The 16,160-nt window shown below is 40.2% G+C and overlaps 1 protein-coding gene across 2 annotated transcripts in view; it reads left to right on the top strand.

The window, feature by feature from the left end:
- gpx2 (glutathione peroxidase 2) overlaps window positions 1-16,160 on the top strand; it is a 47,322-nt gene that overhangs the window by 5,110 nt on the left and 26,052 nt on the right. For both annotated transcript variants that reach the window (XM_061895120.1, XM_061895121.1), the window contains exons 2-3: window positions 15,758-15,818; window positions 15,906-15,966. In XM_061895120.1, the coding sequence (XP_061751104.1) occupies window positions 15,758-15,818; window positions 15,906-15,966 (122 nt within the window). The remainder of the gene's footprint in view (window positions 1-15,757; window positions 15,819-15,905; window positions 15,967-16,160) is intronic.

The raw sequence follows: 16,160 nt of genomic DNA, 5'->3' as shown, positions 1-16,160 counted from the left end.
ATGCAGTTTGTCGCTACATTTGAAAGTGCAAGTTCTAGCTCTATTATGCAAAGTGAAAGCCATTTATCAACAACATCCAGAAACGCCGCCGGCTTCTCTGGGCCTGAGATCATCTAAAATGGACTGATGCGAAGTGGAAAATTGTTCTGTGGTCTGACGAGTCCACATTTCAAATAGTTTTTGGAAATATTCCACATCGTGTCATCCGGACCAAAGGAGAAGCAAAACATCCAGACCGTTATCGACGCAAAGTTCAAAAGCCAGCATCTGTGATGGTATTGGCCAGCATTAGTTCCCAAGGCATGGGTAACTTACACATCTGTTAAGGCACCATTAATGCTGAAAGGTACATACAGGTTTTGGAACAATATATGCTGCCATCTAAGCGCCGTCATTTTCATGGACGCACCTGCTTATCTCAGCAAGACAATGCCAAGACACATTCAGCACGTGTCACAACAGTGTGGCTTCGTAAAAAAAGAGTGCCGGTACTTTCCTGGCCCGCCTGCAGTCCAGACCTGTCCCTCATCAAAAATGTGTGGCGCATTATGAAGCGTAAAATACAACAGCGGAGACCCCGGACTATTGAACGACTGAAGCTCTGCATAAAACAAGAATGGGGAAGAATTCCACTTTCAAAGCTTCAACAGATTCCCTGGCGCGGCACCGCTGCTGCCCACTGCTCCCCTCACCTCCCAGGGGGTGATCAAGGGTGATGGGTCAAATGCAGAGAATAAATTCGCCACACCAAGAGTGTGTGTGACAATCATTGGTACTTTAACTTTAATTAATTTCCTCAGTTCCCAAACGTTTATTGAGTGTTGTTAAAAGAAAAGGTGATGTAACACAGTGGTGAACATGCCCTTTCTCAATTAGTTTGTCACTTGTTGCAGCCATGAAATTCTAAGTTATTATTATTTGCAAAAAAAAAACAAAGTTTGTGAGTTTGAACATCAATTATCTTGTCTTTTTAGTGCATTCAATTGAATATGGGTTGAAAAAGATTTGCAAATGATTGTATTCCGTCATCATCTAACATGATTTACCAACTCATACGGAAACAGGGTTTGTAGTACTGTAGTTGTTTTTATCTGTTTGCTTTCTGACAGCTGCAAAAACACTGCAAAAGTGAACAATTTAGCGTTACAGATATGCTAACAGTCCCTTTAACAGACAATATATTTTTGTGCTTTCCTCTACCAATGCTGATGTTCTGGTTGTTGTTACATGAAAACCCTTGATCAAAAGCACACTGCACTTTTGCAAGAAAACAGCTCCATGGCAAATCTTAAAAATGGCTGTTATGATGTTTGCTAATATTTTTTTCAATGAGTTTACCGCAGACAGGCTTCTGTTGTAGTTAGTTGGTTTAACCATTTCATTATCCAATTTGAAAGAGCAGTGAATGAATTCATATACGAAACCCAAAACCAGTGAAGTTGGCACGTTGTGTAAATTTTAAATAAAAACAGAATACAATGATTTGCAAGTCCTTTTAGACCTATATTAAATTGAATAGACTGCAAAGACAAGATACTTAATGTTCGAACTGGTACATTTTGTTATTTTTTGCAAATATTAGGTCATTTGGAATTGGATGCCTGCAACATGTTTCAAAAAAACCTGCACAATTGGCAAAAAAGACTGAGAAAGTTGAGAAATGCTCATCAAACACTTATTTGGAACATCTCACAGGTGAGCAGGCTAATTGGGAAAAGGTGGGTGCCATGATTGCGTATAAAAGCAGCTTCCATGAAATGCTCAGTCATTCACAAACAAGGATGGGGCGAGGTTACCACATTGTGAACAAATGCATGAGCGAATTGTTGAACAGTTTAAGAACAAAATTTCTCAATGAGCTATTGCAAGGAATTTAGGGATTTCACCATCTACGGTCTGTAATATCATCAAAAAGTTCAAAGAATCTGGATAAATAACAGCACATAAGTGGCAAGGCCGTGACCTTGGATCCCTCAGGCGGTATTGCATCAAAAAGCGACATCAATGTGTAAAGGATATCACCACATGGGCTCAGGAACACTTCAGAAAACCACTGTCTGTAACTGCAGTTTGTTGCTACATCTGTAAGTGCAAGTTAAAACTCTACCATGTAAAGCGAAAGCCATTCATTAACAACACCCAGAAACGCCGCCGGCTTCGCTGGGCCTGAGCTCATCTAAGATGGACTGATGCAAAGTGGAAAAGTGTTCTTTGGTCTGACGAGTTCACATTTCAAATTGTTTTTGGAAACTTAGACAAACTTTATTGATCCAAAATGGATATTGTTCAAAAATGAAGTAAAATGAAGGCAGTCAAAGGAGCTACTGTGATGTGCTGCCACTCTTTCAGGCGCATCAAAAAAAAAAAAAAAAAAAAGGTAAGAGGAAAAGAACCATCCAGACTGTTATAGGCACGAAGTTCAAAAGCCAGCATCTGTGATGGTATAGGGGTCTATTAGTGCCCAACGCATGGGTAACTTACACATCTGTGAAGGCACCATTAATGCTGAAAGGTACGTACAGGTTTTAGATAGTGAAGGGGATCGGCAGTTCTTTTGACTGTACTGAATCACTAGAATCAGTTCGTTAAATTGAGTCGTTCAAAAAATGTGTTCACAGAATCAAAAGCCCCCCATCCCAAAAAAAAGGAAATAATAGGAGGGAGGGGGGACGGCATGCGTAGTACAGTGCAGACATTCGCGGGAGAAGCAGCAAATAGGGTGAACTGCATGCAGTACACCAGGCAGTGAGCGACTGACACAGCGCCAGAGTCAGCACAGTTCAGTACGTGAACCTGAATCACTTCTGCAGCTGCAGTTCTGTGTGCAGGTCGGCGGATCATGAGTCAGTCAGTAACAGCTTCCCCAGCGGCAGACCTCGGTGTGTGTCAGTTTGCGAATGACACAAGCCCTCAGCACCCAATGAACGACGCGCACAGTCACTGAACGAGAGCCTCAATGTGACGTCCTCCTCCGCGACAGTCAGTTCTCTGTGTCAGTAGGTTCGCGAGTCCTGATTCTGAATGAGTGAGTGAGTGCAGCGCAAACCTGAATCACGTCCTCAGCGACAACCAGTAGGTTCGTGAAGCGAACCTGAATCACTCAGCTACAATTCTGTGGGCCAGAGGGCGACAGACGTGAATCGCTCTCTGCCCTGACAGACTCCCCTTGACGTTCGCAAACAGACATTGCAGCTGTAGTAGAGATTATGTTACTTTTAAAAACACTATGTGTGCGTTTCCGGCCTGTCCAATAAACAAAATGACTAAATGTCTTGGTTGTTAAATATGTTTTATTGCACTGAAATGAAAATAAGAAATAAATAAAATTGGGAAATAAAAAAAATATTAATAGCCTACTAAAATGCTTGCAATCAACATTTAAATAAATAGGCCTCGTTTGTTTAGTGCAAAAACAAATATTAAATTAAGAAACCCTTAACAAATGCCAACATAAAAACTAAATGTTCTGTAGCAAAGAAAATGTAAACTTAAATATGCAAACAAAAAGAAAATAAATACCTTCAAACTAAAACAAATAAATTACGAGCCAGAAATACCAACATAAAAACTAAATGTCCTGTAGCCTACGTTTAAAAGTATAACAAAGAAAATATCAACTTAAATGTGCAAACAAAAAGAAAATAAATAGGCTACCTTAAATAAAACAAAACAAATATTAAACTAAGTGCCAGAAATGCCAACATTAAAACAAACATTTCTGTAGCTTACATTTAAAAATATAAAAATGGAAATATCAACTTAAGTTAGCTTGGAGAATGAATGGAGAACGGATGCCAATGGCATGAAACATATCCCCGCGACGGGAGGAGAATCACTCGCGGCATTGGGGCAAGCAGAGCAGAGAGTGAGAGCGTTGTCGTTCACTGAGTGATTCATGACGTTAATCCGCGGTGAACGAATCGTTCGCTCAGCCCCTCCCCCCGCCCCCATGATGAGTAGCTGGCTGCGTCGTTCGCCGACGTCGAGTGTTCAGTGAGTCACAGAATGCGCCAGTTTCACTCATACCGGTATGGTCGCGGCGGAGCTCAACTGAACTGAGAAAGGAATGAATCAGTTCTTGAAGTGATTCGGTTCAGTAAATTCACTCCAGACTGTTGAACAACTTAAGCTGTACATCAAGCAAGAATGGGAAAGAATTCCACCTGAAAAGCTTTAAAAATTGGTCTCCTCAGTTCCCAAACCTTTACTTGGTGTTGTTAAAGGGAAACATTATCACGATTTCTGAAGGGTTAAAGCTTATACACATCAGTTCCCAGTGGCTTATTTAATTTTTCGAAGTTTTTCTCAAAATTTTACCCATCACGTAATATCCTGAAAAACGGCTTCAAAGTGCCTGGCTTTAACCGTCGTTATATCCACCCGTCTATTATCCTGTGATGTCACAGTATGAAGCCACCAGAAACAAACATGGCGGATAGCACAGAAAGGTATAGCATAGTAGCTCGGATTCAAACTCTGATTTCAGAGGCGCAAGCGATTCAACAGATTATGCATGTATTGAAACGGATGGTTGGAGTATGAAGGCAGGTAGCGAAAACAAAATTGAAGAAGAAACTGAAGCTATTGAGCCATATTACGACAGAGAGCGGCACGGGTGGAGGCAAGGACGAATACGGCGATCGCTTTCTAACCAACGATTGGTATGTGTTTGTTTGGCATTCAATGTGGGTGGAGGAAAAGGCTGGATGCAAATATAGCTACAAGTGAGGCATAGTGATGCAATATGTACATACAGCTAGCCTAAATAGTATGTTAGCATCGATTAGCTTGCAGTCATGCCGTGACCAAATATGTCTGATTAGCACACTCCACATATGTCAATAACATCAACAAAACTCACCTTTGTGATTTCGTTGACTTTATTGTTGGAAATGCATCTGCTTTGAGTGTCGCAGGATATCCACACATTCTTGCCATCTCTGTCGTAGCATAGCTGTTTTCAGTAAAGTGTGCGGAACAAACGAGGGACTTTCGCATCTTTTGGCCACTGGTGCAACTTGAATCCGTCTCTGTTAGTGTTGTTACACCCTCCGACAACACACCGACGAGGTATGACGTCTCTAAGGTACGGGAAAACAGTCAAAAAAACGTAAAATAACAGAGCTGACTTGACTTGGTGGTCTAATAAGATTGAGAAAATGGCGGATTGCTTCATGTTGTGACGTCACAGGTGAAAGGTCATCGCTCGACAGGCTATCAATTGAAAGGCGTTTAAATCGCCAAATTCACCCTTTTAGAGTTCGGAAATCGGTTAAAAAACATATGGTCTTTTTTCTGCAACATCAAGGTATATATTGACGCTTACATAGGTCTGGTGATAATGTTCCCCTTTAAAAGGAAAGGCCATGTTGCACAGTTGTAAAAATGCCCCTGGGCCAACTTTTTTGCAATGTGTTGCTCCCATTAAATTCTAATTTAATAATTTGCCGGAAAAAAAAATAGTTTCTCAGTTCGAACATGAAGTATCTTGTCTTTGCAGTGTATTCAATTTAATATAAGTTAAAAAGGATTTGGTAATCATTGTATTCTGTTTTTATGCATGATGTACAGAACGTGTCAACTTCACTTGTTTTGTAGTTGTAGAGTAATATATAAATAAGTTTGTTTGATTCATCAAGTAATGGGAGAAAACACACTTTTTAGCCTCTGTTCGAAATTTAGGGAAAATAGTTTAAATTAACGATTTGTATGCTTGCCATAACCTTCATTGTTTTTTTTAAAATAAAAGCACAACACTGAAATTGCAGTTTTAACATGTGCGCCATGACATGTGCAAGTGTTGTACAGTATACCGATACTAATAAAGTACCGCAGTACTAATGAATTTTAAAAGGTACAATTGCTGGGTTGCAATCACACTTCTGGGTTTCATGCGATGGTTTTAGAGCCCCATTAGGCTACTGTTTATATACCTGCATCATTGCAGATTTCAGCGTATTTTGAAAGGTTTAGAGGAAAATACAGTATATGGGTGGTCATGAAAACACTATTTTAAAATGGGACTGAGTGGATTTGTACACTCTTAAGAAAAATAATCTTTGAAAAATATAAACCAGCGGTTATTAACCTTTTTAAACTCGGGTCCTAACTTTACCACTACAAAGGGGCCCGGGTTCCACTCAAATATTAACACTTACCGGTAATTAGCAATCTTACTCTTGATTTTATTCGTATTCAATAAATATTTATAACCTCCTTACGGCTTAACAACCTTGTCAAATGATATGACACCATGTGTTAATCACCAAAAATATTTAACACCTAAACTTTAGGCTTTGATCAGGCTGTTTAGAAAACAAGTACTAATCAAATATACCGTATTCAAAGGGACTTATAAATAACTGATTAAAATAAAGTTAGACAAGTATGTAGTGCTAAAAGATTAAACTAAATCCAGTACTAAATATGTTTAACTATACTGTCAATTAGGGCTGGGCAATATATCGATATACTCGATATATTGCGGGTTTGTCTCCGTGCGATATAGAAAATGACTGTATCATGATATTCGAGTATACGTTCTCACGCAGTTGCTTTTAGCTGCATACATTACACTGCATGCGTTTCCCACTCTTTCTTGTCTCTCCTTCTCACAGAGACTTAAAACAAGTCTTACATAAGTCACGCGTGCAACGTCACACGCTCCCGCGGAGCGGACAGGTAGCGACATGGTAACGTTAGCTGTGATTTTAACGGTGCAGTGCGAGTGGTAATACGAGAGAGCGAAAGTGCGAATCTGGTAACAATTGAAGGAAGAATTAATTTCCAAGAAAAACAGAACAGGGTCCATCGTCTGGCGGTGGTTTGGCTTCAATTTGTTGAACAATTATGCGGCAAAAGCTTTGCTACAGAAAGTAGCACCACTGCTAATGTAACATCATTTGAAAAGTCATCCGCTAGAGAATAAGGAGTGCTTAAAACTCTGAATGTCAACATCTCCGTTCGGTGCCACACCCAGAATATGTCGAAGCAACTATTTCCAGATCAACACCGTATGAAAAAAATAATCAACAACAGAAGGAGATTACGTCTGCAGTAACCTACCACATACTGTAGCTATTTGATTTCCTATTATGCAGCTCATTTTTATTTCACACTTATTGAAATATGTTGTGTGACATCATGCACAAAAGTGCACTTCATTTGTTTTAAACTATTGTAGTGCCGTTCTGTACAATAAGTACACTTTGATTTAGTGTTGTTTTGATATGTCGTCGTAGTGACATCATGCACAAAAGTGCACTCATAGCTTGTTTTAAACTGTCTCTGACAATCTTGCACTTTCTGTTTTGGAAATGACAGCAATGTTTGTGCCACTGTTTAATAAATACAGTTTTGGTAAATTGACTTTGTTGTGATTTCCCTCTCTGCATGAAAGTTTGAAATAAGCATACATTAATGCAGTATGAACAAGAATGTTTTATAATCGAGATATATATTGTGTATCGTGACATGGCCTAAAAATATCTATATTAATAAAAGGTCATATCGCCCAGCCCTACTGTCAATACAATTAAAGTACAAATGAAAATACAGCTTCACTACTTTAGTCATAATTTTTGCGCTTAAACTTCTGAGTCTTTAAATTATTCTTTGTTTGATATTTAAATTTTTTGTCACAAGTGGTGAAAAAATGTATTACAACTGAGTACCACTGCGGCCCATACGGACCAGAGCTAAGAAAAATATTTTTTGTCGGCCCTCTAGTGAGCGCTTACGGCCCACCAATGGTTAAAAAACACTGATTTAAACCATCACCACCAAGACGTAACTGCTCGCCACGACCTCACTTCCTCTAACATTAACACGGATAGAAAACATTGAAGACTCATCATGTCTTTACAGGTAAGGGGTCCCTTAATTAAGCATTAATCAGTGAAAGACAATGTTGTACTTATACATGCATCGTTAAGTAACGTATTTGATTGACATAAGGAGTGCCGTGGTGCTGTGATCGTCACGTTAATGAGAAAGGATAAGTTTGTTTGCAGTTGATTTTCTGCTACTATTATTAGTCTCATCTACAAGTTTTTTTTGTGGTGTGAAGTTTGTATTTTCTGTCATTATTTAACTACTGATGTCCTTGTTCAGCAATGTTTGCCAGCGATAAGATTCAGTATGTGCTGTTGATTTATTCATCTAGTTTATCAATGTTAAAAAGGATATTTTCTTGATGCTAAGGAATACAAGAGCTATAATGTGGTTATCCATGTCAAATAAAGCACTTGTCTTTTCTGCACAACAACAACTAAGCTTTTAGTTTCTGCTATAAAAATCGACAACGAAAAAAGGTGGATTGGACCAACAATTACAATAGTCATTACTAGGATGATGTTTCAGTGGTTTATTTGAACAACCAGCATACTAAACACAAAAGAACACAAACTAATGTGATCTATTGTCCTTTCTTTATGTTTATTTCTGCTCTCAAACACAGGTAGAGAATTAAGTCGATTACATTTATGAACACCTTCTTTCTGGACTAAATGAAAGCTCTTTCCTATCTCTATTTGAACGACTGGAACACCTAAGAACAACAGCACTACAGCATTATCTACTCAAACTCTACACTCACTCACTTGTTTTAATGCTCTTGCTGGGTTCTTTATGAAGTCATGTCTTTCTTAAACGGTAAATGGGTTATACTTGTACAGCGCTTTTCTACCTTCAAGGTAGTCAAAGCGCTTTGACACAATTTCTACATTCACACACACACAATATAGGTGGGAGCTGCCTTGCAAGGCATTAACCACAAGCCATTAGGAGCAAGGGTGAAGTGTCTTGCTCGAGGACACAACGGACGTGACTAAGATAGTGGAAGCTGGTGATAGAACCAAGGAACGCTCAAGTTGCTTGCACGGGCGCTCTACCAACCAAGCCATGTTCTTCTTTGCAGCTTAAATTACATGATGGTCAAGCAGCTTGAGCGTACATTTAAACAAGTGAGTGTAGAGTTTGAGCAGAAAATGACATTGCTGTTCTGTTCTGGTGTGTTTCAGTCGTTCAGAGATAGGAAAGAGCTTTCATAAAGTCCCAAAAGAAGTGATTCATAAAGGTAATAAAGTCAGGGGAAAAACAAAAGTGTGTCGAAGGAAATGGCTCTTAAAAATATCACTTTCATTATCTTGTGCAATAAAATCGGACCGCTTGCCTTCTGCAGCAATCACTTTGTAACATGTTTGTTTGAACATTTGATTTGAGAGTCTTTGTTTTAGTGTTTGAGAGCAGAACTAAACGTAAAGAAAGGACAAGAGATTGCATTAGTTTTTGTTCTTTTGTGGTTGCTATGCCTAAATATAACTATGAAGACCTTCTTATATAGCGGTATAGCTCGGTTGGAAGAGTGGCCGTGCCAGCAACTTGAGGGTTGCAGGTTCGATCCCCGCTTCCGCCATCCTAGTCACTGCTGTTGTGTCCTTGGGCAAGACACTTTACCCACCGGCTCCCAGTGCCACCCACACTGGTTTAAATGTAACTTAGATACTGGGTTTCACTATGTAAAGCGCTTTGAATCACTAGAGAAAAAGCGCTATATAAATATAATTCACTTCACTTCTGCAAGTAAACTAACGTCCTATTAAGTTTTATTAATACATACATGTATTTTGATTGTTGGTCTAATGCACCATATTTTTGTTGTCGAAATTTCATAATTAAATAAAATTTTAGTAGTTGTTGTTGAAAGCCAAGTGCTTTATTTGAAACGGATGACCACATTATGGCATCTTTGGTGCTATTTGGTAGCATCAAGAAAATATTCTCAATAGTAATAATAAACTACATGAATACATCTCTAATAGGCTCAAAAGCGTGAGACAAAATATTAACAACTGCAGACATGAATTGTAAATTAGACCAATATTAGTAGCAGGAAATCAACCGCAAACAAACGTATCCTTTTCCTCATTAGCGTCAGGATCATACAACCATGACACTCGTTATGTCAATCAAATACGTTGCTTAGCGACGCACAAATAAATTAAAGAAAAACTAAGAAAAAAGGGAACCTAAAAACAAAAATGGCAAGATTGAATATTTTCAAGTGAAGGTTTAATCTGGTGCCGTAAAAAATATTAGTAAATAATGCAAAGAAAAAACTACTTATTTGCTTTTTTACCATTTGTAACAAAAAGGTAAGATGTGGATGTTTTGTTCAGCTAGTTAGCATGTATTGATTATGCTACATTGCATAGATTTTAGTATCTTTAATGTGCAAAATGTATTAAAGTGGCCCCTACATACTCCAGTTTTCTGTTGACAAGTTTGGACACCACTGCCCCAAGTTGAGTTTGGTATGGACAAAGTTCCTCCGCCTTATCAAAAACCTTTGAGAACAGAGATGTGGGGGGCATGCCGAATCCAAGATTACTGACCTTACAAATGTTCTTTTAGATGATTGGAACAAAATTCCCAACAGACATTCCCCAAAATCTTTCCAAAAGAAGGAAAGTGGCCAATTAATGGGTGTTTCAATATTTTAGTGACTGAATGGTACAGCTTTTCTATTATTTTATTGTTGGAACCACTTTCATTTTAAAATGCATCATTTCCTACTGTCTCTCTATTATGGGAGTGTCTAAAATGAGGCCTGCGGGCCAATTGCCAAAATTGGCCCACCAAGTCATTTCGTTTGGCCCTTGTCAGGGCGGCTTACCATATGTAATACATACCCATACTGACCTCTTTCCTTTACACAATCATTGATGGCATGTCCACTAAGTTAACTATTTGCCATCTATTGTTAGTATAATGTGAAACATAACATAATATTTGCGCAAAATAAAGTAACTTTCTTATTTACATTTAGGTCAGGGTTGTTTAACTACATAATGAAAAGGGACGCGGTTTCAAAAGTCCGAGTGCTCGGGGGCCGGACACCGAAATGTTTCATCAGAAAGTGCTTCTCCAGGTTATATTTCTTTGAGACTGCGTTTCTTGATCACAAAGTAAACACATCGGCTTTCACACTGCACTGTCAATGAATTTATTATTCTGCCTTCGCTACTCCTTTCTAGTGTGTGCATACAGTTAAAATCAATCAATCAATCAATCAATCAATGTTTATTTATAAAGCCCTAAATCACAAATGTCTCAAAGGACTGTACAAACCATTACGACTACAACATCCTCGGAAGAACCCACAAAAAGTATGAGGAAAAGTTTTTGTTGAGGATTGATGTTCCGTCTTTTGAATTATTTTCCCTCCTAAGTTGTATTTCTTTACACGTGTTCCTTAATTTAGGTTTGTAAGACTAAAAATACAAACAAAATGAACACAACAAAAGTATAAAATGTTTTACATAAATAATGTCCATTGTGTATTTTACAAAAATAAAATAGGTTTAGTATTAATACAAACCTCGTTTCCATATGAGTTGGGATGTAAATATAGGTGGAATACAATGATTTGCAAATTATTTTCAACCCATATTCAGTTGAATATGCTACAAAGACAACATATTTGATGTTCGAATAGATAAAACATTTTTTTTTGCAAATAATCATTTACTTTAGAATTTGATGCCAGCAACACGTGAAAAAGAAATTGTGAAAGGTGGCAATAAATACTGATAAAGTTGAGGAATGCTCATCAAACACTTATTTGGAAGATCCCACAGGTGTGCAGGCTGATTGGGAACAGGTGGGTGCCTTGATTGAGTATAAAAGCAACTTCCATGAAATGCTAAGTAATTCCCAAACAAGGATGGGGCGAGGGTCACCACTTTGTAAGCAAATTGTCGAACAGCTTTAGAACAACATTTCTCAACGAGTTATTGCAAGGAATTTAGGGATTTTACCATCTACAGTCCGTAAAATCATCAAAAGGTTCAGAGAATCTGGACAAATCACTGCACGTAAGTGATGATATTACGGAACTTTGATCCCTCAAGTGGTACTGCATCAAAAACCGACATCAGTGTGTAAAGGATATCACCACATGGGCTCAGGAACACTTCATAAAACCACTGTCAGTAACTACAGTTGGTCGCTACATCTGTAAGTGCCAGTTAAAACTCCACTATGTAAAGCAAAACTCATTTATCAACAACACCCAGAAACACCGCCGGCTTCGCTGGGCCCGAGCTCATTTATGATGGACTGATGCAAAGTGGAAAAGTGTTCTGTGGTCTGACGAGTCCACATTTCAAATTATATTTGGAAACTATGGATGTGGTGTCCTCCAGAACAAAGAGAAAACTAACCATCCGGATTGTTACAGGCGCAAAAATCGAAAGCCAGCATCTGTGATGGTATGGGGGTGTATTAATGCCCAAGGCATGGGTAAATTACACATCTGTGAAGGCACCATTAATGCTGATTGGTCCACACAGGTTTTGGAGCAACATATGTTGTCATCCAAGCAACGTTATCATGGACGCTCCTGTTTATTTCAGCAAGACAATGCCAAGCCACGTGTTACAACAGCGTGGCTTCGTAGTAAAAGAGTGTGGGTACTTTCCTGGCCAGCCTGCAGTCCAGACCTGTCTCCCATTGAAAATGTATGGCGCATTATGAAGCGTAAAATACAACAGCGGAGACCCCGGACTGTTGAACGACTGAAGCTCTTCATAAAACAAGACAGGGAAAGAATTCGACTTTCAAAGCTTCAACAATTAGTTTCCTCAGTTCCCAAACGTTTATTGAGTGTTGTTAAAAGAAAAGGTGATGTAACACGCTGGTGAACATGCCCATCCATCCATCCATCCATCCATCATCTTCCGCTTATCCGAGGTCGGGTCGCGGGGGCAGCAGCCTAAGCAGGGAAGCCCAGACTTCCCTCTCCCCAGCCCTTCGTCCAGCTCTTCCCGGGGGATCCCGAGGCGTTCCCAGGCCAGCCGGGAGACATAGTCTTCCCAACGTGTCCTGGGTCTTCCCCGTGGCCTCCTGCCGACTGGACGTGCCCTAAACACCTCCCTAGGGAGGCGTTCGGGTGGCATCCTGACCAGATGCCCGAGCCACCTCATCTGGCTCCTCTCGATGTGGAGAAGCAGCGGCTTTACTTTGAGTTCCTCCCGGATGGCAGAGCTTCTCACCCTATCTCTAAGGGAGAGCCCCGCCACCCGGCGGAGGAAACTCATTTCGGCCGCTTGTACCCGTGATCTTATCCTTTCGGTCATGACCCAAAGCTCATGACCATAGGTGAGGATGGGAACGTAGATCGACCGGTAAATTGAGAGCTTTGCCTTCCGGCTTAGCTCCTTCTTCCCCACAACGGATCGATACAACGTTCGCATTACTGAAGACGCCGCACCGATCCGCCTGTCGATCTCACGATCCACTCCTCCCCCACTCGTGAACAAGACTCCTAGGTACTTGAACTCCTCCACTTGGGGCAGGGTCTCCTCCCCAACCCGGAGATGGCACTCCACCCTTTTCCGGGCGAGAACCATGGACTCGGACTTGGAGGTGCTGATTCTCATTCCGGTCGCTTCACACTCGGCTGCGAACCGATCCAGTGAGAGCTGAAGATCCCGGCCAGATGAAGCCATCAGGACCACATCATCTGCAAAAAGCAGAGACCCAATCCCGCGGCCACCAAACCGGAACCCCTCAACGCCATGACTGCGCCTAGAGATTCTGTCCATAAAAGTTATGAACAGAATCGGTGACAAAGGACAGCCTTGGCGGAGTCCAACCCTCACTGGAAACGTGTCCGACTTACTGCCAGCAATGCGGACCAAGCTCTGACACTGATCATACAGGGAGCGGACCGCCACAATAAGACAGTCCGGTACTCCATACTCTCTGAGCACTCCCCACAGGACTTCCCGAGGGACACGGTCGAATGCCTTCCCCAGGTCCACAAAGCACATGTAGACTGGTTGGGCAAACTCCCATGCACCCTCAAGAACCCTGCCGAGAGTAAAGACCTGGTCCACAGTTCCACGACCAGGACGAAAACCACACTGTTCCTCCTGGATCCGAGGTTCAACTATCCGGCGTAGCCTCCTCTCCAGTACACCTGAATAAACCTTACCGGGAAGGCTGAGGAGTGTGATCCCACGATAGTTGGAACACACCCTCCGGTCCCCCTTCTTAAAGAGAGGGACCACCACCCCGGTCTGCCAATCCAGAGGTACCGCCCCCGATGTCCACGCGATGCTGCAGAGTCTTGTCAACCAAGACAGCCCCACAGCATCCAGAGCCTTAAGGAACTCCGGGCGGATCTCATCTACCCCCGGGGCCTTGCCGCCGAGGAGCTTTTTGACTACCTCAGCAACCTCATCCCCAGAAATAGGAGAGAAATAGAACATGCCCTTTCCCCATTAATTTGGCACGTGTTGCGTCCATGAAATTCAAAGTTAATTATTATTTGCAAAAAGACATAAAGTTTATGAGTTTGAAAATCAAATATCTTGTCTTCGTAGAGCATTCAATGGAATTTGGGTTGAAAAGAATTTGCAAATCATTGTATTCCGTTTATATTTTCTTCCAACACAATTTCCCAACTCATGTGGAAACGGGGTTTGTATATTCACACAATAAATTAAAAATGTTTACACGTATCATATAGAAATTACACATTTACACAACAAACATTGCACACACTGTATGTGACTTATCAAGATGTAGCGTTGTCGCCCTCTCCTAGTCAAATTTAACGCTACAAGCGCTGATCGCCCAGAGTTACTCTTCAACAAAAAACAACATGACCACAAATACAAGTACATTCAATACAAAACAAAATAGATATCTTTATGCACAATATCTACTTACAAAAATTTAACTAAGTTTTAAGATAAAGCTTACACTTAACTACTATTTTTCCTGCTTGTCTGGATCAATGTTTCCATTGCTTAAAGGGTTCGCCAGTAAACAGACTGCCCTAAACAAGCACTTGTTTAGGGCAAAATATTCCTACTTTGTTGTCTAGTTGTTGTTGTTAATATCTTTATGCACAATATCTACTTACAAAAATGTAAGTTTTAAGATAAAGCTTACACTTCACTACTATTGTTGCTGCTTGTCTAGATCAATTTTTCCGTTACTTAAATGGTCTGTCTGCCAGTAAACAGACTGCCCTAAACAAGCACTTGTTTAGGGCAAAGCATTCCTACTTTGTTGTCTAGTTGTTGTTAATTCCCATTTTTGCAATGTATTTAGATTTTTTTTCCAGTGTTGAATGAGTAGTCTTCTTGTACTCACCCCACTGCTGCTTCACTGACACATATGCCTCGCTGTTGCCCCCTGTGGGGTGGCGAGAGTACTGCATGCATGATAAACCCGAGTTGTAATGGTTTCATCAAGCCTATTTGGGTGATGTTCGGCAGGCCAAATTAAACGTGTTGGTGGGCCGAATGTGGCCCACGGGCCACCAGTTGAGTACACCTGATTTAGTTTATTTATGTTGTATGCTCAAAATCATTTGGCCCATTGGCACATCTTCACTTTGGCCCTTGGCGGCAAAATATTTAGGCACACCTGTTCTAGTGTATATTTTATGGACCAGAATAAGTGACTGGCCATTGCTTTGGGCATGTATCAGTTATGTTTGGTTCTTGCTGCTGTTTTTGTTACATTTCTCATACCCCATTGTGCCATCCCCCCAGAAGAAAATACTAATGTAGTGTCTGTGTCCTTTTAAAGTCTCAAAGATTTTAAACAAAGACACTCTAAAAGGGTCTTTGAACACTCATAACATGCTCAAAAAAACTTAAGTTGTCCACAATGTTGACAGATATACATTAAGGTTAAGTGTTGTATAATTTTTCTTCTATGTGTGGTGTCATTTTAGGTGTGGATTTTATAATGAAAACGCTAGAAATAGACGGAATCAAAGTGCGAATACAAATATGGTAAGTAAATGTATTCTAATTTTATTCTCTGTATCATCACATTGTTTTTGTCATGCCATCTGTATGATCTTCTTTCTTGTTTTTCAGGGATACCGCCGGTCAGGAACGCTATAAGAGCATCACCAAACAGTACTACAGGCGTGCACAGGTAACTGTAATAACTTCAATTATTAATATCACATCTGCCAAGGAAGTTAGTTTTCATCACTGTTTAGTTAGCTTTATTATTGGTGTGTTTATAATAGGTGTTTTCAGCCAGTCAAATTTAAGCACATTTTAAAATAACCTAATTTAAGTAATCACAGTTTAAGGATGATCATAATAAAAAATATACACAAAATG

This window comes from Nerophis ophidion, linkage group LG03 (genome assembly GCF_033978795.1).
Source record: "Nerophis ophidion isolate RoL-2023_Sa linkage group LG03, RoL_Noph_v1.0, whole genome shotgun sequence".
NCBI classification, from domain to species: domain Eukaryota; kingdom Metazoa; phylum Chordata; class Actinopteri; order Syngnathiformes; family Syngnathidae; genus Nerophis; species Nerophis ophidion.
Note: the sequence above shows the minus strand (reverse complement) of the source record. Positions and strands in the feature narration are given on the sequence as shown.